Source organism: Buteo buteo, chromosome Z (genome assembly GCF_964188355.1).
Source record: "Buteo buteo chromosome Z, bButBut1.hap1.1, whole genome shotgun sequence".
NCBI classification, from domain to species: domain Eukaryota; kingdom Metazoa; phylum Chordata; class Aves; order Accipitriformes; family Accipitridae; genus Buteo; species Buteo buteo.
The window spans coordinates 65,504,388-65,526,938 of record NC_134204.1 but is presented as its reverse complement, the minus strand read 5'-3'; the positions used below and the strand labels follow the sequence as shown (position 1 = coordinate 65,526,938).

Genomic DNA, 22,551 nt, shown 5'->3' with positions numbered 1-22,551 from the left:
CCGTTGAGCGGCGGCGTAGTCCCGCCCCCAGCCCGTCTGCGAGTGGCTGGCGGGCGCCCGCGCCCTTTTATGATTGGTCCCGGCCGCGCCCAGGAGGCTGCGCCGCGCCCCGGGCGCAGGGCCGGTTTTGGGTGGCGGGGGCCGGCTGTCATGGAGGAGCTGGACGAGGCGCGGGGGGCCGCGGCGGGCGCTTCCCTGTGAGGCCGGCTGCGGCGGGAGGGGGCCGATAGCGTCCCGTGAAGGTAACCCGCAGCCCGGGGGTCCTTTGTGGCCGGCTTCGGGCGGGCGGGGAGGCCGGGGCGGGCTGTGAGGCAGCCGGGAGCGGGTTTGGGGCCCTGAGGGGAGGGAGGGTGGGGGAGGGTGCTCGCTTTGAGGAGGGGCGGCGGGCCTCTGGGCGGACTGAGGGTGGTCGTGAGGGAAAAGGCAGGCTCAGGCTCTTCCTACCGCCCGAGACTCGGCCAGAGCGCGGCGGCCGCGGCGTGCGTCGCCTTCCCCGCCTGCCTTGCCGCCGTGGGGTGCGTGTCTGCGGGGCTCCTTGGGGGAGCCGTGGGCTCTTTCCTGAGACTGCGCCTCGGAACAGGTCGGGGGTACGGCTCGTAACGCTGGGAGGGAGAAAAGGATTTTTCTGCGGCTGGTGTGGATAACACGCTGGTAGGATCAACCCCTTCTCCCCCCCCCCGTCCCCCCCGCAGCAGCTTTCCTCAGGGGCCACCGTGTAGCCCGGGAGGGTCCCAAGGAAGGCAGCTGGACGTCGGGAGGTGAAAACATCCAGAACTCTTTCTCTTGCAGATTTACAGCAAGCACAGCTTGTGCTTTGTCAGGACCCCGTTCAGGGTCTCCATGTTGTCCCATCTAGATGAAACTGACCTGAGAAGAAGCTGGGGACATTCTGTTTGGGCTGTGTGTTTCCAGTAAGCTTTTGACTCTGAAAGAGGCAGGTGTGTATCCTTCAAGAAGCAGAGAGGTGCAGACTAAATGGATCTAAAGACAGCAGTGTTCAACGCAGCTCGTGATGGCAAGCTGCGGCTCCTTTCCAAGTTACTGGCAAGCAAAACAAGAGAAGAGGTAGCCCTACTCGTGTCAGAGAAAACCAATGGTGCCACACCACTTCTGATGGCAGCCCGTTATGGTCACCTTGACATGGTGGAATACTTGTTGGACCATTGCTCTGCATCGATAGAAGTTGGTGGTTCGGTAAATTTTGATGGTGAGACCATTGAGGGGGCTCCACCATTATGGGCAGCATCAGCGGCTGGCCACTTAAAGGTGGTTCAGTGTCTGTTAGATCATGGTGCCTCTGTCAACAATACAACTCTGACAAATTCAACCCCACTTAGAGCTGCCTGTTTTGATGGTCACCTGGAAATAGTAAAATACCTTGTGGAGCACAAAGCAGACCTGGAAGTATCGAACCGTCATGGGCATACGTGCTTGATGATCTCATGTTACAAAGGCCACAAAGAAATTGCTCAGTATTTACTTGAAAAAGGAGCTGATGTTAACAGAAAAAGTGTTAAAGGTAAGCCATTTTTTTTTACTTTCCTTGTGGTAAATAGGGGTAAATTTACTCATTTACCTTTCTTTTGGAGGCTGACATCCAAAAATACTTTTAGTCTCATCAAGTGGATAAGTAAGAGATAAAGTGTATTTAGCTATGTTTTTACTGGTTTTTTTTCCAACGTTCTCCTTTGTTAACATGGGTTGTATAATTTCATTCTAAAGTGATGCATTTTAGTCTTAAACCCCTAATGCTTAAAAAGACTTAGTCATATGAAATATCATAGTTATGCATGTGCGAAAAGCTAATAAACTTGCTGAGAACGCCTCTTTGTAGTAGGTTGGTGTAGCAATGTATTCAAATATATAAGTGTATATTCGTGTCTTACTGTTTCTTAACAAACCAAATATGCTATACATAAAACTGACCTGTGCTCATAAGGCTAGTAAAAGGAAAGATGTATAAAGGAGAAGAATTCTTTTCTACATTGGAAAGTAATAACTACTTTGCTCTTCACCAGCCTCTCACTCCAAATTCTTGAATAATTTTGGACCTTTTTTCAGTGCTAGTAAACAAAAACTTATATTAGGATTAAAAGATTGAAGCTGCAGGTGACTGATTCCAACAGAAGGACTTCCAGTGGTGCACGGATTGCAAAGGACATCTTTTTGCCCCTGTTTACAGTTACCCTGGTGTTATCATTCAAAGCAAAGATTTATGTTGCTTTTGCTGTGATCATAATTATGTGGACCTCTTGGTTTAACCACTGGGTTCTTTATTACATCTCAAACTTGTATGTGGGTGTGATATTTGCCTGAAAAGCATACCAATTATTGCAGGTTACAGTTAATTTTTAGCTCACTGAGCCAGCATTGTGTTTCAGCAGCTTATTTTTAATACATATATTACTAATCTGCTAATAAACCTTTTTGTAGCATAATACTTCCACTGCCTCTTTCAGGCGAATTACATTTGTAACAGTGTACTATGCCTTACAGTTATTTCTCTTGAAGTATACCTTGTATGTAGATTATTGTGTGACACTGGTAAATACCAAATATGAGAGTAATCCTTGGAAAAACTATTCAGTTAAATATGCCTTTTTTCAGCAAATCATGCAGATATGTGGGTTTAATGTAGAGAAAGCGAAACTACAGATTTGTCATAGAGGTGGGCAGAGCAAAATAAATCTTCCTTTGTAAGGATTTAAGGTTGCTTATGAATCATCATGGACTTGTGATAGGATAAAAATGTCATTTTTTTAGACGGGATTCTTGGAATAACAAGCTAAATATAAAGTGTGTATTGTTTTTTAGTTTTAAACCTGTCCGTTTATATGATAGGTGTGAACAGAGCAGCACTGTAAAATATCTGATATAACAGGGGAAAAGATACATCTCTGCGGCTCTTTTCCCCCCTCATTTTATGTTGGTGAAATAGGCTTTACTTCACTGGTCCTAATTGATCACTTTACTAGTCCATTAGTGTTATTTGTCTTTGTTTAAATGACTGAGCGACAGCCATGCACTCCTGAGGATTTTCTCAGTGCTCTCAGTTTCTCTATTATCTTAATTCCTTCCTCTCTCTGTTTCCTTTAGTTTCTGTATGACTCGCAGCTAGGCACACGGGCAAAGGTTCGTAAGGTATAACTGATTCTTATTTAAATTAAACTTTTAAAAAAGTTGGATTGGATATGTTTTAGCTCATTAAAATTCATTTTGTGCTTTGAACTGCCATATGTACAAATGGATGTGTGTACGTAATGGATATCTATTGGTTGAGTATGTGGAATACGGTTTTGTATGTGGAAATCCCCTCAGATATGATGTGAGCATACTTTTTCTTTTTGGCGTCTTACAGCAGCCTGATCTCTGAAGTTACTTAATAAGCTCTGGTGAGGTAAAGGAAGAGAGAAAGAAAGTATTATAAACCCTGAAGGTGAAAGTCAGCTGTGGAAAAGCAGAAGAACTGAGCAAAATTGGTAGCCTGAAGTATTGCAACAGTACAGGTGCTGCAGTGGCTGACAACAACTAACCTTCTCAACTTTGTTTTCAAGACTGCTTAGTACCTGTTAATTTCAAAATTAGTATTTCCAACAGGATTCATTCTACATTGTCATGTTCCACCTCAGAGTCTCTGTGTATTATTTTCAATTTCTACTCCTCCCTGCTGTGTACTGAACAGTTGACGGTTTGCCTGTGCTTGTAGTAGGGAGATAGAGAAAACCTGAGGGCCCTGCTCTTGAGTAGTAGAAGTTGTTGCTATCCTTGTATCTGAATTCTTTTTAGATAGGCCCCTTCCTGGGCCATGTATGGAGGAGCCTGCTGTTCTGTGAAAGATGTAAAAGGTTTAGCTACTATAAATTTTGCTGCATCTAAAGTTACAACTCTCCTTATAAGAAAAAACTATGTAACTTCAGTAGAGGTGCTGTTGTGTGAGATTACTATAGTTTCTTTTCTAGATACTATTCTTAAAAATGGTGTGGGGGGTGGGGAGGGAGGGAACAAAATTACTTGAGCTATTCCTTGTGTTTTTCCACTGGATTTGCATATTGTAAGGCAGAACTTTATTCACATTTTAAAACCCAGGAAAATCTAGAGCTGAGAAAGATATGAAAATGTTTTGAAATGTTGGCAGTTCCACAGAAAAATCCAAATACTTTGAGATGAGAAAATAGCTGAGTTCACAGGTATCTGAAAGTCTGGGTGATAACTGAGGCAGAATATAAAAGAGCAGGTGAAAACATGTGATGAAATCCTGCTTCTAAAATGCAAGCAGAATCCCGCAACTGTGTTTTGGACTATGGAAATTCGGAATGCAGAGGTTCTTGAAAGACAGTTGTGGAAGTACAAAAGTACAGCTACGAAATGATTAAGATTTTCATAAAGACCTCAGAGTCTGAGTCAGACAAGATGCTACACCGAGGTAGACTGTAGGTCTGGCACTGTCTTACAGGAGATGGTGGTGAAGAAGGAGGTAACAAGATGTTTGGGGTAGATAAGTGCTGTACTGGGAAAGATGGCCAATGGTTCTGAATTTAAAGTGCAAGCCTTTGGTTGTCTTTGTTTTCTACTGTTTTGCAGATCTGAACTTCAACAGTTTCCCCAAACTTTATGAAGCACATAGGCAACAGAAATGTAAACAAAGGATTTTTAAAAAAAATATTTTAGGTTGCTTGAACAATGTTAGTGAGGGGAAAAAGCTGATACCTGAGGTAAGAAGGGTGGGTTTTTTTCTCTTAAAATTGTGGAAAACAGCAAAGATACTTGTAGATATTTTTTTCCTTTTTTTTTTTTGGTAGAAAAGCAAAAAGCAGCCAAAACAACACTTGCAAAGTAAGTTAATTCACCACTGTCTTCCCAACTCAGAGGCTTCTCCAGTATAGCTTAATAAGTTGCACTGGTAGATAATAGTATCTCAAATGGCAAGTTGTTGTTTTTTTGGTTGGGGTTTTTTCTTTTTCTTCAAAAAAACCCCCACTCTTAAATATCTTAAAGCTTTTATGCTTCTCTTAAAAGGAGGAATGGTGTGGATAAATGCTACAGTAGCAGAAACCTGAATTTTTTCAGGAGGAGGTAGAACCCTAGAGCTGAAGCTCAGGTGAAGCACAGACCTACCTTTGTGCTGGATGAGGAGGATGTTCTGTGTTTGCTGCATGCAGTTTTCTTTTCTACTGCATTGCAAAGCCTGCCAGTGATCTGTTAGAGTGGTGTTCCCTTACTATGTTCAGAGTAGAGGTCTGGATTCTTAAATACGGTGTTTCACTGATGCGTTTCTGTGCACAGTGTTTGTTTGGCTGCTGTGTATAGAGAGGGAAATGCTTACTCTTGTAATTCAAGTGGTATCAGTCTTTGGGCCTTCAAATTACAGATTTGAGCTCTCTTGGGGATATACCTGGGGCTGTGTTTGTTGGATTTTATATTTTAAAAAAAAAATTTCGTATAATTGCCCCAATAAAAGTATTTTGCATGCAGACCATCTTAAAAGGTTCTTACACTTCTGTTGTAACTCCAGGCAGAACACTTAGATCCTGCTTTTTGAAAATTTGCAGTGCACATTTTGTTAATTTGTGTTATGATTTATCCTCCTCCACCAGCCTTGCTGCAATAATAGATTCATTCCCTTCCTTTCTGCAATTAATAAGTTAAATTATAGATAAAATACACACGTACTGATAGTCAGGATGGTCTCAGTGTAATGGTGTGGGGCATAAGGACTCTTTTCCAAAATACCTGCTTGAAAGGCAGATGTTTTTTTCTGAACATGCCTTGTAAGTCTTTCTGTTGCTCAGCTGCTTGGTACGTGGTCTCTTTCTCTTCAGGGTGATATTCATGGTTTTTACTAGTGATCTTCACTAACTCTGTCCCTCTTCTGTAGTTAGCAGACTTGTTTGCTAGTCAAAAGACCAATTTTTCTCCTCCTAAGTGTTAGAGAATTCCATAAGAACTGCTGGACTAGGCATTGCTTTAGGTGTCTCTTGAGACCTGCACGGGAATGTTTGGTTGCAAGCCCTGATTTGTTGTTGTTTATGATCCTCCATGCTACCGTAGCAGTTGAAGGGACTCAGGTATTTTGAAAATACAGAATAAAGCTATGATTCAAAATCTTGTTGTTCTTAAATTCCACTGGCACAGTATTTGATTAGGATAGCTTTGTAAAATAATATGGAGGACAAGGCTTATTGACTTTGCTTCCTCATTTTGGAAAGTGTAGAAGCATACAGTCTCTGTGGGTACTGTATCAAGGTTATACATATAGTAGTACTATATCAAGGGCTAGTGCTATTTAAGTATTGTCATTTATGTGGACTACTGGAAAGTGTAACACTCAAACCTGCTGGTAAGGGAAAAAAGTCTTTTTACAGACTTGGCAGACCCAGAAATAGGGGGATTAGAGAGATTCATGCTATTTGCGCTATGATCAGTGTGGTTTAGTATGAGTTAAAAATACTTAATTTTCTCTTGCAGTAAACATTAAGGAGTCTGACAGGTTTGTTCTCTTCTGAGGTTTTTTTGTCTTGTCTGCTTGCCAAGATTCATTTGGGGAGGGGGCAGAGGAGGGGAAAAAAAACCCAAAAACAACAAAACAAAGCTCCCCCCTTCCTTTTTTTCCCCCTTTCTTTTTCCCCACCTGTGAAAAAAACCTTGCTCTAAAAGTGTTCTGTGTCCTTTTGTTTGTTTGTGTTTTCCTATTTTGGTCAGTATTAACATGGCACAGCACGCTGCATTTTGTAGATATTTTGTGTGTGACGCTATGTGGAAACTGAACTTCAGTAGGAATGTCTGTAAATAAAATAAGGAAGATACAGTTTAAAGGAATAAATTCTTTAATTTCAACTAAATGAGTTTCTGTTGAAATTTAATTATTAACAGCATGCTTTGTATTGGTAATCTTGATAATACAAGTTCTTGTGAAGTGCTTTGGTGAGCAAGAGAGCACTTACTCTGTTAGCCTATGGAAACTAGATTAAAATAATTTGTTGAGATTAGCAGTTCTTTGCAATTTTTACTTAATTTCTTCTTAAATGGAAGACATACCTGTAGTTTTTCTTTGTCATACCTACTAAGGATAGGGATGTATAACAGTTTTCTTGTGCACTGCCCATGTTTGTATGTATGTATGTAGCAATATTTTTTTTTTTTAAATCAGTAGAACTCCTGGAAGATTTCATTACTTCAAGTGTTCTGTTAGAAAAAAATCAATGTTACATGAACAACTTCACTTTATAAAAGTGATGATGTCATCTGTAAGGCTGCAAAAATATATACTTGTTAATTTTACATGCTGATCAGTCATTTAAATTAAATCTTTGTATTGTGTTTAAAGATCTTGGATATGAAATCAGATTGATACTAAATTTTAATGTAAGTTTCACTACCCAGAAATTTGATCAAGCATTTTATATTAGGATGTGGATGTACTTAGTTGGTTGTAAGTCAAGTCAAATCACTTTCTGTGTCATTGCTTCATTTTCTTTCATTCCCATGTCAAAAGCTACCAGTCTATTTTGGGAATTATTTGCTTCTGACATAGAAGACATAGAAAGACATGGCCTCATTATGAATTTGAACACCACCACCACCCCCAACCCCAAGCTTTTGGTAACACTGGATAGTTAGAGAATTAGTTCTGTGATATGTGAAGTGTTTGTATAATGTTCATACCACTTTTAAAGGAGGACTGTAACAAAAGAATAAACCATGAAACTATGATGTCAACTGACCATACCTTTTTCCTTAATTTGTTTTTACAAGATTTGGAAGGACTAGAGGTGGGGTTATTCCATTTCTTTGTTGCTGTTTTTAATTAAAGGAAGTTATTAGGTAATGTGAATACTAAAGTTTTATAAGATAGAAATGTTTTTTAAGCAGTATTAGCAATACAATATAGTGGCACTCACTTTCTAGTGGAGAAGTATTGTGACTACTGAAACATTTCCAGTCCAATTTTCTTTCTGGGCAAGAACAATGAGCCTTTCATGTTGTTGTAATATTAGCTATCTTCTATATGTGATTAAATTCCTGCAGAGCATTTTGGAATTAAAAATTGATTAAGAAAATTTAATGAAACCCGTTTTGAAATAATCATTCACACCTTTAAAAGAATACTTTAATTTGACCAACATCTTCATATGTGTCCCTTGGAAAACTGCGTATTGAGGAGAATGACTTTCAAATTACTTTTACTTATTTTCAGCCTTTTTCCTTTTCAATACAGCAATAGATATAATGTTGATTTTTAGTTTGTTACTGAATAAATAATGTTAAAAAAAAATCAATTTCTGAACTGTGTTCAGCCACTGTTCATTCCTTTCATTATAGACAATACAGTGTTTTTGAAATTGACAGAATTCACAGAATAATGGTTGATTTGCCACACTTATTGAACTGTTCAGTTCCTGGCTGTCCTTGTTTTGGCTGGGATAGAGTTAATTTTCTTTCTAGTAGCTGGTATAGTGTTGTATCTTGGATTCAGTATGAGAAGAATGTTGATAACACACTGATGTTTTCAGTTGTTACTAAGCAGTGTTAATACTAAGTCAAGGATTTTTCAGCTTCTGATGGCCAGCCAGCAAGAAGGCTAGAGGGGCACAAGAAGTTGGGAGTGTACACTGCCAGGGCAGCTGACCCAAACTGGCCAAAGGGATATTCCATACTGCGTGGTGTCATGCCCAGTATATAAACTGGGGGGAGTTGGCTGGGGGTGGGGCGCAGATCACTGCTGGGGAACTAACTGGCTGTCAGTCAGTGGGTGGTGAGCAATTGCATTGTGCACCACTGGTTTTGCATATTCTAATTATTATTGTTATTCATTTCTATCCTGTTAAACTGTCTTTATCTCAACCCACAAGTTTTACTTTTTTTTCTAATTCTCTCCCCCATCCCACTGGGTGGGGGAAGTGAGCAAGCAGCTGTGTGGTGCTTAGTTGCCAGCTAAGCTTGAACCACCACACTGATATGTGGAACATGGACTTTGAATTAGATATTAAGGCCACTCCATGTTCTCTTTCAAGTTCTTCCTGGAATATAACACTTGATACTTGCTAGGGATAGATGGCTGGTAATCTTTTTATTCCTTACGGTTGAGGTTTATGGTTTAAGTTGACAGCTCTCAGCTGTCTGTGTACCCTGCCCACTTATAGTCTATTCAAACTTGTTTTTTTATAATGTATCCTTCCCAGTGCTGTACCTGTACCATCCAGTCAAACTTAAGTGACGTGCAGCCACTAAAAATTAGTGATGGCCTTCCTTTATTGGTTTGTATGTGGCTTAAAATAACTGTGGTTATTTTAACTCTAAGGGCTGTGACAATATAAGTAGCTAAAAAATTACAGTACTTCTGATATGTTGTCAGTAACAGCTGTTTAAGCTTAAGTCAGTTATTGTAATATGAATTAAAAAATTATTTTTTTTTTTAATTAAGGACATCCAGTTGGACAGAGTAGTGAAGTTCTTTGGAGTTTTAAGCATATTTTGACATGGTCTGCATAGCTCCATTGTAAATTAATGACATACAAACTGTTGAATTGGACCTGAGTTTACCCAGACAATGGCCAAGCTTAATGTGTGTGGATTTTTTTAGTATTAATGTGTCATAGCATACATATGTGGCAATTGATAAAAGAGTGTCAAGAGCAGCATTGTAAGGTGATGGATCTACAAGGTGTAATATGAATAGCTGCCGTTGATCCTATTGTTAAAGCCAGCTAAATGTGTATTTATAGTTGTGAAGCAATAGTAAGAACTTTGGTATTACTAATACCTTTTGGTTTATTTGCCTTCAATATGCTTTTCTGTTATGACTTTTTAAATACCTTAAAAATATTGACTTGAAGGTAGGAAATAGGTGCCAATTCCAGTGTTTCATGCTGTGAGGGACAGCATGTGGACTTGAATGCACCCTGAAATGGCTGTATTAACTGGTGGCTCAGCCAACACCCAGATGTATCTGGTTTTGCCTTCTTCACTGAGTGCAGAAGTGCAGGTGGTCTAAGGAACCAGCCAGCTGTTAGTTCTGGATTGACTGCAGTAGTTGCATTTTAACTAGACTTTCTCCAGCATAGCAAGAAGACTTAAAATGTATGTGCGTTGGTGAGCTTGTGTATTTGTCTGCTTTTGACACCTTCCTATCTTAGGAATTTAAAGGTCTCTTGCTCCTCAATATTTAGATATCGACAGTTTTCTGGTCTGTGATGTGTGATAAGCACAAAGGGAATTATAATTGATAAACTATGCATGCCAAATTTGCCAAACTTTTAATCCACCTAAATTTGGTTAAATCTGTGTTCCTGCGATTGGAAATTTTGTTGGTCTTGGTAGAGACTGTAGTGTGGCCAGACCTATAGCGGACTTAAGGCTCTCTATTAGTGATAAATATTGCCCAAGGTATTAAAGATTGAAAATCACTTGCCATTGTATGAACTAGATTTAGCTATGTGAATCTTGATCTAACAGATAATTTCAGGTGCCACTTTGTGTTGCGGTGTCTTCCTCAGCTTACTTGTTAGTAATGATAGTGAAATCACTGGCTGCTATTCAGAAATGTTTCGGGAAAGGAATATTTTGCAAGTTCACTGCCTGTTAATAAAACAATCTGTTACTTTTTGTGTTTTGGTTTTGTTGGTTTTTTTTTTATGTTTGGAACTTGCACTTTAAATACTGGTTTGGGGGGACAAAATACATTCATAGCTCTGTTATAATTGCAAAAACCTGTTAAACTTGAGTCATAAGCTTTTGAAAATAACTTTTTACATATCTTTTGTATGAATTTGATTAGTGTGTCAGCTAAACTTTGGTATCTGCTGAGCCTGGATTGAGACTCACTTTGTCCTGAATAAGCGCCATTCCTCCTTACTGCTCTTCTTCTGGTTGCTGGAATTAAGAGCAACAAAGAGGCCTTTGAAATGTGCTGTCAGTTCATCTTAAGTTGGTCCACAAACTAGTTTGAGGCAGAAGCAGCAGACCAATTTACATGTAAAGTTTTGAGAAGTGAAAGATTAGAAGACAAAGAGTGAGGAGGGGATGACTGGGATACTAGTGGGGAAACCAAGGCAAAATGTCCAGTGCCCATTTGAAAATCTTTATCTAAACAGGCTATGAGTCTCAGCATACTACTTCCTCTGCATACCAAAACTAGCAAAAGCATCTGGTGAACATTTTCTTGTCTCAGTGGCTTGCCAACAGAAGATAAAAACAAGCTACTAATTGATAATCTGCTAATGCAAAACACAGAATAGAGGTCTACATTGTGGATCTGAGGTATCTGGTGCTTCTGGTGACAAGCAGGTATTGAAGTTAGAGGACAGTCATTACAGTTTTACCAGGTATTTCTGAATTTTGCTTTTATGTTTTTTCTTCAACTTTATATCCTCTTACTGTGTCTTGTTAGAAAGAAGGTGTGCTATGAAGTCACATATGTAAAAGCTAGAAGATGTCAGAATTATTTGTATAGACCTACATTAGGTTCTTATAATTGAAATGAAAATGGAGCAAATTTTCTATTTCTGAAGTGTATTTAGTAAGTATGAATCTTTTTTCCTTACATACATACACATGGACTAACTTAAAATGTTTTGCTTTTGAATTTATTGTATTTAAGACAGTATAAACTGTATTCTTGGCAGAAAGACTGTATTACTGGAAAGGCTTTACCTCCATTTTAGTTTTATTTCTGTACAGTGTTCAGCTTTTAAGACAGATCTCAGGCACGCTTTTGATTTGAGTTTCATTAGCTAAATACTCTAGTAAGAGTGAACTGCACATTCTAGAGATCAGATACCGGGGGAAAAAAAAAAGTGTATGAAGATAAATACAAGCTGTTTAGATCAGTAGACTATACAAATACACACTTAACCCAAACATGAGCTGAAGATTTCAAGACTACTCCTTTTGTTTCCTAACCCACCGTAGTCTTGTTAGGGACTACAAATACAACAGCAAAGTGCACTGTGAATTGCTGTCTTGTTGGCATTAAAAAAAAGCCTACCAAAAATACAAATAAGGAAGTTTCAGGAAACTTCAAAGCCAAATCATATGACCAAATGGGCAGAGAACCCTTAGAAAAGAAGGTCTCATTTGTGAATGTGGAAACTTGCTGAAAGTGTAACAGAAAACTGATGGTCTGATGGGCAATTAACTGGAATTTGCAGAGGTAATGATCTAAGAAATCTTAATTGAGGGGGGGGATTTTTACATGAGCTTTCTATTAATAATTTACATATTAATTTAGTGGGAGGCTGAAAAGTTACTATGCCTGAATCTGTAGTATGTATAATATATTATAAAGAACAAAGTAGATTTAAGTTACATAATTTTAAAAGCAGTCAACCACATAAGAGACTTTGCTGTGTTGGGAGGGGACTAGGAGAGTTTGTCTCCATCGTTTTCCTTCTCCTCCAGTGAAGTGCTCATATTTGAAGTTAAGCAAAATTTTCATCTATTTGAAGCCTAATAGTTAACTGTTTAACTGTGGTGTCCAATGCTTACTTTCTAATTTTCTGCGAATAGGGTTTTCAAATAGGTGGCACTAGTGCTTACTAGAAATTTCCCCACATGGTGTTAGAATTGGAGTGCCTTTAAATAGAGACTGTGCAATGTCATGCTAATGAGAAATAATCTGCAGGCAAACGATAAGACTTATAAGATAGATGGCTGTGTGTTGTGTGTTGAAGGCATTTTTTTCTTCTTGGCTTTGGGAATCCTAACCAGAGAAGCAGAGGGATTAATGTGGTACTTCAGGATAAAGACCTAAGAAAGCATTAAGAATAGTTCGTGTGGACATATACGTGTGCTTGACAAAACATCCAGCTCCCTCAGAATATACTGGCAGTCTCAAAGGCCCCAGCTGAGATGAAGGGCCTGTTGTGATGGATTGTATTTTCCGTTGTGTACAATTACTGCTCCAAAATATGTAAATCAAAAGGGTTGACAGGTGGAGAGAGGAAGAGATACAGTGTAGAGGCAAACAAAGCCCATGCTGAGTTAGCCCAACTTTAATTTTCACATATATCTCATTTTTTAATCGTTGCTTGAGATGGAGAGGAAGGGAAATTTGACAAGAGAAGAAGGGAATGTAAAGTGACACAACACTGAGATAGCAAGCTTAAGTTTCTGTTTCATACTTGAAAGCAGATACAAAATCCCTTATAGGCTATTTCAGTTGGAAGGGACCTACAACGATCACCTAGTCCAACTGCCTGACCACTTCAGGGCTGACCAAAAGTTAAAGCATGTTATTGAAGGTATTGTCCAAATGCCTCTTAAACACTGACAAGCTTGGGGCATTGACCATCTCTCTAGGAAGCCTCTTCCAGTGTTTGACCACCCTTTCAGTAAGGAAATGCTTCCTAATGTCCAGTCTGAACCTCCCCTGGCACAGCTTTGAGCCATTCCCAGGCGTCCTGTCACTGGATCCCAGGGAGAAGAGCTCAGCACCTCCCTCTCCACTTCCCCTCCTTGGGAAGCTGTAGAGAGCAATGGGGTCACCCCTCAGCCTCCTTTTCTCCAAACTAGACAAACCCAAAGCCCTCAGCCGCTCCTCACAGGACATGCCTTCCAGTCCTTTCACCAGTTTTGTTGCCCTCCTCTGGATGCATTCAAGGACCTTCACACCCTTCTTAAATTGCAGGGTCCCAAACTGCACACACAGTATTCAAGGTGAGGCCGCACCATCACGGAATACAGTGGGATAATCACCTCCTTTGCCCGGCTGTTTATCCTGTGTTTGATGCTCCCCAGGATGCGTTTTGCCCTCTTGGCTGCCAGGACACACTGCTGACTCATGTTGAGCCTGCTGTCAACCAGCACCCCAGATCCCTTTCTGCAGGGCTGCTCCACAGCCACTCCTCTCCCAAGTTATACTTGTGCCTGGCATTACTTCATCCCAGGTGCAGAATCTGGCATTTGTTCTTGTTAAATTTCATGCCAATGATGATTGTCCAATGCTCTAATCTATCTAGATCCCTCTGCAAGGCCTCTTGTCCCTTGAGAGAGTCAACAGCACCTCCCAGTTTGTTATCATCAGCAAACTTGCTAATGGTGCATTCAACTGCTGCATCCAGGTCATTGACAAATGTATTGGACAGAACTGGCCCTAGAATTGAGCCCTGAGGAGCACTGCTGGTGACCAGTCACCAGCCAGATGTAGCCCCACTCATGACAACCCTTTGAGCTCTGCCCTCCAGCCCGTTCTTCACCCAGCACAGCATGTACCTGCTCATCCCACACATGGACAGCTTGTCCAGAAGGATGCTGTGAGGGAGAGCATCAAAAGCCATACTAAAATCCAGAAGAACTACATCCACCACTTGCCCTTCATCCAGTGGGTGGGTGACCTTATTGTAGAAGGATATCAAATTAGTTATACAGGACTTCCCCTTTGTGAACCCATGTTGACTGTGCCTAATGATTGCATTGTTCTTTAAATGCCTTTCAGTAGTATCCAGTGTGATCTTCTGCATAATTTTTTCCAGGTACTGGGGTTAGACTACCAGGTCTGCAGTTTCCTGTGTCATCCCTCATGCCCTTCTTATAAACTGGACTAACACTGGCTAGCTTCCAGTCAGCAGGGGCCTCCCCAGACTCTCAAGACCTTGGTAGATGATAGAGCGGGATCCTGCTGTAACATCCGCTAGCTCCTTCAGTACCCTGGGATGAATCCCATCGGGCTCCATGGACTTCTGAACATTCAGCTGATACAGCTGGTCCCTTACAATTTCAGTGTCCATGAATGGAAAGTCATTGTTCCTGCAGTCATGGCCCTTCTACTCTGGGGATCAGGCAGCCCCAGGTATCCTTATCCTGAGGCAAAAAAAGCATTGAATGCCTCCTCTTTTTCTTCATCCCTGTTAGTCAGATGACCATCTTCAAAAAGTATGAGTCCAGTGTTTTCTTAGATGTCTTCTTGCTATTAGTGTACTTAAAAAAGCCTTTCTTGTTGTCTGACACAGCACTGTCAACTTTCAGCTCTAATTGAGCTTTGGCCTTTCATGTCTTCTCCCTGCATATATGAACCGTGGCTCTGTAATCTTCCTGCGAAGCCTGATCTTGCTTCCAGAGAGTGTACAATTCCTTTTTCCTCTTGAGCTCCACAAGAAGTTCCCTGTTCAGTCAAGCTGGTCTTCTGCCCTGCTTCCTTGACTTTTGATGTAATGGAATTCCTTGCTCCTGTGCTTTTTTGTAGTGGAGAATTCAATTTTAATTCTGTTTTTTGGTTTTGTGTTGTGGGGGTTTTTTTGTGGTTTTTTTTTTTTTTTTTTACATAGTGAGACAAAAGGGTCCTTAAAACCTGTTTAATTATTTCAGTCAATAATATCAAGCATTTTGATTTTTATAACTGCCTGGCAGCCTTGATACTTAATCAGATCTTGAGTATTTTGACTTGTCATCTAAGCCTTTCATAGTCCATAGATGTCAAAACAGATATTTTTTTGAACTATTAATATTTGGGTTTTTAAAATTATTTTTTAGCTATTAGCATGGTAGGGGTTTGGACGATAATTTGATTACAACTTGTGTAATTGTGTTTCTTCTCTTGCAGGAAACACCGCATTACATGACTGTGCAGAATCTGGAAGTTTGGAGATCATGAAGATGCTTCTCAAGTATTGTGCTAAAATGGAAAAGGACGGTTATGGAATGACTCCCCTTCTGTCAGCTAGTGTGACAGGCCACACAAATATTGTGGACTTTCTGACCCAGCATGTACAGACCAGTAAGGCTGAGCGCATAAATGCTCTGGAACTTCTAGGAGCAACATTCGTGGACAAAAAGAGGGATCTGCTTGGTGCTTTGAAATACTGGAAACGAGCTATGGAAATGAGATACAGTGATAGGACTAATATCCTGAGCAAACCTGTGCCACAAACACTAATTATGGCATATGATTATGCTAAAGAGGTAAACAGCTCAGAAGAGCTAGAAAATCTTATTGCAGACCCTGATGAAATGAGAATGCAAGCACTATTAATTAGAGAACGTATTCTTGGCCCTTCTCACCCAGATACGTCCTACTATATTAGATACAGAGGTGCTGTCTATGCAGACTCTGGAAACTTCAAGCGTTGCATCAACTTATGGAAATATGCTTTGGACATGCAGCAGAGCAATCTTGATCCCCTGAGCCCTATGACAGCCAGCAGTTTGCTATCATTTGCTGAACTTTTCTCCTTCATGCTGCAGGATAGGGCAAAAGGCCTCCTAGGTACTACTGTCACATTTGATGATCTTATGGGTATACTGTGCAAAAGTGTTCTTGAAATAGAACGGGCCATGAAACAGACACAGTGTCCTCCTGATCCAATACAGCTGAATAAAGCCCTTTCCATCATTTTGCATTTAATTTGCTTGTTGGAGAAAGTACCTTGCAGCTCAGAACAGGAGCATTTTAAGAAACAGACTATTTACAAGTTTCTTAAGCTTCAGCCTAGAGGGAAGCATAACTTCAGTCCACTTCACCTTGCTGTTGACAATAATACTACATGTGTGGGTCGCTACCCAGTTTGTAAATTCCCCTCTCTACAAGTTACTGCTATCCTGGTGGAATGTGGTGCTGATGTAAATGTCAGAGACTCTGATAACAACAGTCCATTACACATTGCTGCACTGAACAACCATCCAGACATCATGAATCTTCTTATCAAGTCAGGTTCACACTTTGATGCCACAAACTCACATAAAAAAACTGCTAGTGATTTGCTGGATGAGAAGGAAATAGCAAAAAATTTAATCCAGCCCATAAATCATACTACATTGCAGTGTCTTGCTGCTCGTGTAATAGTGAATCATAACATATACTATGCAGGGCACATCCCTGAAAAACTAGAGAACTTTGTTTTGCTCCATAGATGATAGCGTGGAGTCCCAGAGTACTGTTTCTGAAGCACGACTTGGTGATGATATTTTCCTTGAGCACTGTTGTGATACACCAGCGTTCCCTTAGCTTGCTCCATCTTGCTCTCATTGGCTAAAGCATTGTTAGCATCAGATCTGCAGAGTTGGTTACCCAGTATTTAATATGAATATGCCATATAATATATTTTGTGGATGATTTAGAAATGTAATGCCATATTTAGACTCTTAAAATTGTCTGCCAAAGGCTTGTCTATTCTGGTCTTATTTGCCTGTTGGGTGTTTGGGACTGAGTTGAGTATTTTCCACTGATGTCTTTTTACTATAACCGTTATATGGATTTTATACAGTTGGAAGGTCATCTTTTTTTGGTTTTGCTTGAGCATTTCTACTCTTACTCTTTTTTTTTTCCTATGGACTCATTGCTAAATTGTAGAAGTTGTATGGACTTGTTAACATTTGCAACTACCATAAGTGCTTTTATCTTCTCTATGCACTGGCTTAAACATGACTGTTGTGTGTGAGCATATTTCTATGCAGCACTTGGCCAATGTCAACTTCAATGCCAATTTTGTTTTGCAGTTTGTTTGGAGCTCTTTTGAGAATGCTGCCTTCATAGCATGATGAATTTTGGAGTTACTTATCAGCACTCCAAACTTGGGTTTGACTTTTTTGACTGCTGTAACTGAGGTTGCTTTCCTTTTGATCCTCTGGAAATTCGTCCTAAATTCAGGAGAAGAAAATCTCGCTTTTTCTCATCATAGTCCACTTGAACTTCAAATCTGAAAATCATTTTATTGCATCGTGCAGTTAGGGGAAGAGTCCTCATTATGTACAACTGACACCTTCCTCTTTGCACTAATGTCTTGCTTGTGCTGGTTATGTGACTAGATGTGAAGTTTGCTCAAAGTTTAACCTCAAACTTAATGATACACTCTAATGAGAAATAGATCAAATGTATGCTGTAGTTTAAAATTTACAAATCGACTTTAGCTACAAAAGAAACTAAAGCATGTTGGTGGCATGATGCTTATCAGTCCAGATCTAGACGTCATCTAATATAGTAAGTGGCTGTATGCCGGGGTATTGGAAGTTCTATAGCAGTGTCCTTTTTTCTTCATTTTAAGTATCTTTATAAATACTTGCATGGATTTTTCATCTCTACTACGTCAGCTGTACTTAACAAAAAGCAGAAGTTCTGTTGTGTATATAGCTCCTAATTAAAGTACCTATTTTTATAATATTTGCACAACAGCTTAGCTTTTACAACAGAAAGGGCTCTTTTGACTTGATAAGAAATCTATAAATGAAGATCATAAATGTGAGTGCGATTCAGGTAATTAATATAATTCAGCACTTTACTGTTGATTAATAGTAGAATTTATTATGGCACATTTGCCCTGCAAATGTCTTAAAGAGAAATTCATTTCTGTTGGATAGAATACAGTTTACTTGCAAGTTTAGTGGTCTAGCATATTGGGTATTTTTCACTTGATGTTTCATTTCGGCAGTGGGCAGTAGGTGTACCTATGGGGTTCTTGTTCCAGAAATTCAACAAGGTGTTTTAGGCTTTTGTCAGTGATAGACATATTTAGAAGCCAAATCAATTAGATAAAGGTAAAGTTGTTTTAGGAGGGTCTTTTTTAATATTTTATTTTTATTTTTTAATTTGATGTTGGAAAATTTTTGTCACTTGTGAATGAAGTTGAGGACGAATGTGTCTTGGGAGTATATAAGAATAGTGCTTCCTTGCTTTTGGGCTCTTCTGGCATTCCTGTTAGTGTACAGCGTGGTGCCTACTAGCTTAGCCGTTTTTAAGAAAAATAATGGGGATGTATTTAAACAAATGTATGTTGAAAGCAGTGCTGTTTGTGTATTACCACTTTCAGACTCTGTATTTTGAAGCAACTTTCACTTGTTTGTCTCATGCTGTGTCTACACTGTATGAAATTATGAGAATGAGGAAGCCCTGTTAGTTTCTCTTGCAAATACACAGGAGTAAAATTCTATTCAATTGGCTGAATTCCTCTGATCTGTAATGATTAAAACACATGCCACCCAAGTTGTCATTTGTGAGAACACGTAGTTTGATTTTTTAGATTTTTTAAATTATTTTTTATTTTTATGCTTTTCTACTACTCTAAGTGGGGATAATCAACAAATCACACCACGCTAGAAATGATCCACATTATACTTCAAGTCATAAAAATAATTGTTTTTCTACAGGTCACAGAGAAGGGGATTTTTAGATTTTTAGAGTTTTATACTCTGGAATCTGTATTGCTTTTCAGTGTTTTTAGTTTAAATTTCTGTCTTTGTAACTGTCAGATATCCTGTTTAAAATTAGTTGGACATTATTAGTCCAGAAATATAATCTAAAAGTTGTTAATTGTTAGCAAATTTTTGAATGGAAAACATTGCCAAAAGAGAAAGCATATCACTATTAAAATCACTATTTAAAAACAAACCAATTTAATAAGATGTACTCATTTATTGGATGTAGTTCTGTCTAAATATCTATCAACATGTATCAGTCCTAAAGACTATCATCTCTCTGCAGAATTGTAATTTTTTCATGGTGATGAGGCTATCTGCTGAACTCTTACCTTGCTAGATGCTTGGGCGTAGGTGTCCGGGCGCATGAGTTCATGCATTTAATACTACTTTCCATTTAGCCCTGTGTGTTTACATTACCCTGTTTAATTTTTCTTAATTTTAAAACAAATTGGTACAGAGCCTGTGCTAGGTAGGGATTAGTTCAGGATTTGCTGATTGGGAGGGAGAGTTGGGACAGCAGGCCCCGTCTGAGATGCATGTGCCACTAAGGCCAGTGCTAATGGGTAGTAGCAGTTTTGCCCCCTTAGCCACTGATTCAGACCAGTTTTGTCTCTACTTCAGTATAGATACCAACTTTCTGGACCAGATTTAATTTTTTTTATTATTCTTTTTACTATTCAGAGGTGAGAATAAGTTTATTTTAGTGAAACTTATTGATGCTAAATGCAGTAGTGTTGCTAGCTGGACTCAGCCTGTGGTAAGGACAAGGAACTAAAGAGCATGCAGAACACAGAATTGTTTTATTTTTGTCATATTTTTAACTCATACTTTTCCTGTTCTCCTCTTTTCTTCCTATTTGGGCTTTTCTTCTGATGAAATGTACTGCTTCTTGAGCTATGGATGCAGAAAAATGTTGAGAACACTGCAGAAAAAATTATATGCCCTGCAGGGGTGAAACAGGTTTTAAAATTGATTGAACAATTTAAATTGTTTTTAAAGGTATGGCTCCTTAGAGACAAAGACACTGATACCTCCTTGCCTGTTGAACCTCTGAAGTTTTTGGGGTTGGGGATAAAGGCTTAAAGCAGTTTTTCTTCTAATCATCTTGGGTTTCCTCTGAAATAGTTCAGCCAGGAAGATGAGTATTCTCATAAAAAAATGAAATGCTTTCTTACCTAATTCTAAAACTGTATTCCTATTTTTGTATCACTTAGGCTGGTAACAAGATTCCAGCTGTCTGTGCTGTCTCTGTTCTGTTTGTTAAGTGTAGTGTTAAGACACTTTCTGAAATGCAAGGCAACAGTGTGGTTAGTTTTCCATATATACTTTACAACAATCCCTGGATAGGAAGTAATTTTGTGTATTTTCTAAGTCCCCAAAGAGCACTCTCTTAATGACTGCTTTGCAACTGGTTAAAATTAACCTCTTTCCATTTTTACAAAACACTACTTTAGAAAAGGTATAGAGTGCTATAGCAAAATCTTTAGAGGAGGATTTATAAAAAGGTAAAAACCTTATGAGGAAAAAATGTGCCTCTCCTCAGTTTTATATCAACTGCAAGGTGACAGTGGCAGGATATGACTGCTCTTGAAATAGCTTCCTCATGCTTTGAAATACAGAGTGGAATGCTTGTTATACTCTAAAATGTTGACAAATGTAAGTAGACTAAACACTAATTCCTGTCTTCTGTGACTACAATGTGACTACAACTGGTATTTAATGCTTCAAAGTAATTTTGGGAAAATTGATGGGAGACGCACTAGACTGCTCATGTCTCTTGGCTTTGAGTGTGACAGTAACTGTTGAACCCTCAGTGAGGGCAAAATGAAAAGCTGTTGTTGGTTTGGTTTTAACTAACATTGTATTTGTGTTCCATTCTGTCACAAAGACTTCCTATGCAGGGCTAGCTCCGTGTATGGAAATACTGCAGTTTCTTTTTTACGTGAAGTAATTTAGCTTTAACAGTAATGTAAAAAAGGAATAACAAGCATATTTCTCTGCTCTTACTCTCCTTAGGCTCGAAATGCAGATTACATTAAAAATATGTTTTGGAGAACACCTGTCTGAGTCTATCTATCTGTTTTCTTTAGGGTTACTGCAATACTGGTTGGTAAGCAGCTTTTTCTTTTGAGTGTAAATAGTTAAATGTGAATGCTGCAGCTTTAGACTTCCATCTTCATGTCATTAAGAATTGTACCTTACACAAAATGTCATGTTTCATCCTCTTTCTTTCTGTGAATTGGTGGTCCAGCCAAGCCTTTAAATTCTGGTAGTGGGTAATAGTAAAGAAAAGTCTTAAACCGGATGATAGAGGAGACATTATTTTCCCAGTTTCTAGCAAACGCAGTTAGCTGTGCTATTAACTTTGTGAAAACACAGCAGTTTTAGTTTATAGCTTCAAAGTAGTTAGCAAGACGTTCTAAGAATTAAGCAACAGACACTTTTTCAAGAAAGGTGCACAAATTAATTCTCTCCTTAAAGCTTTTGAAGTCTCTTCCCTATTGTGTGGACAATTTAAAAAAATAGAGGAATCGAATACGCCAAGGGTGAGAGAACAAGTATTAGAAGATCCTTATTAAAGGCAGCTAGCAAATGGAAGACTTGGAAGAACATTGCCGTTGTAATTTTAAAAGATCTTTATAGTTAGGCACAGCAGTCACAATCCTATACTTAAAGGTAACATACACTACAGAGAGCTGAAATGTTAGATTTAGGCCTAATCAGTAACAAACAGCATCAAAAAAGATGAGGTTCTGGACGAGGAAAACTGATCCAGAGCTTTCACACTAAGATAATTGTCACACCAATGGCTTTAATGAATTGAATATAGATTCTCTTAATTAGGAAAGGGAAGAACCGGAAAGGATCACTTACATCATTGTTCATCCCTCTGCAGTTGCAGATGATGAAAGATGTTTTCATCTAGAAGTGTCTGCTGGTTACCTGAGCTGTATACCCATGCAAAAATGCTTCTTGGCAGTAGCAAATGCTGGCTATCAGTTGAAGACCAAAATTCAGTGTATAAGGTAGCACAGGAAGAGGGCAAAAGAGGCCAAGTGTATGGTATGTTACTCTGGCAAAGGCAAGTGTTTGTTTCCCACGTAATATTCAGAGGGCCATATGCCATCCACAGTGAAAAGCAGAAAGCCCTTCCCCCTCCCACAAAGTCAAAGCCTTGCAGTTGGTCTCCAACATTCAGAAAAATTGAGAGGAGAGAGTTTCTAAAATCGGAAAGAAGTTATAGACAATGATGTTGAATTATGCACAAAGGAGGAAAAAGAATTGCTTTTCGATGCCTGCAGGTGCCCATCAGAAGCCAGTGAGTGTGAGGCTATGATGCAAATGGCAACCACGTCTCCCATCAGATCATAAGACATGTGGGTTCCTATTTGAAGTTCAAAGGGTTGCTTTTATCATATCTCCTGAAGA

General features: G+C 39.2%; 1 protein-coding gene across 2 annotated transcripts; it reads left to right on the top strand.

Moving 5' to 3' along the window:
• Positions 1-114: 114 nt before the first annotated feature.
• Positions 115-21,178, top strand: FEM1C (fem-1 homolog C). Of its 2 annotated transcripts, none has more exons than XM_075021232.1 (3): positions 115-242; positions 790-1,519; positions 15,536-21,178. In XM_075021232.1, the coding sequence occupies exons 2-3, from the start codon at positions 976-978 to the stop codon at positions 16,843-16,845; spliced, it is 1,854 nt and encodes a 617-aa protein (XP_074877333.1). In that variant the 5' UTR covers positions 115-242; positions 790-975; the 3' UTR covers positions 16,846-21,178. The 2 variants fall into 2 exon arrangements, with proteins under 2 accessions (XP_074877333.1, XP_074877334.1); XM_075021233.1 differs by lacking the exon at positions 115-242 and adding an exon at positions 450-651.
• Positions 21,179-22,551: the final 1,373 nt, after the last annotated feature.

Excerpts from the sequence above, each read along its gene's own strand:
- FEM1C (XM_075021232.1), top strand. The coding sequence starts at position 976 with ATGGATCTAAAGACAGCAGTGTTCAACGCAGCTCGTGATGGCAAGCTG. Across the intron at positions 1,520-15,535 it reads TAACAGAAAAAGTGTTAAAG|GAAACACCGCATTACATGAC; the intron begins GTAAGCCATTTT and ends CTTCTCTTGCAG.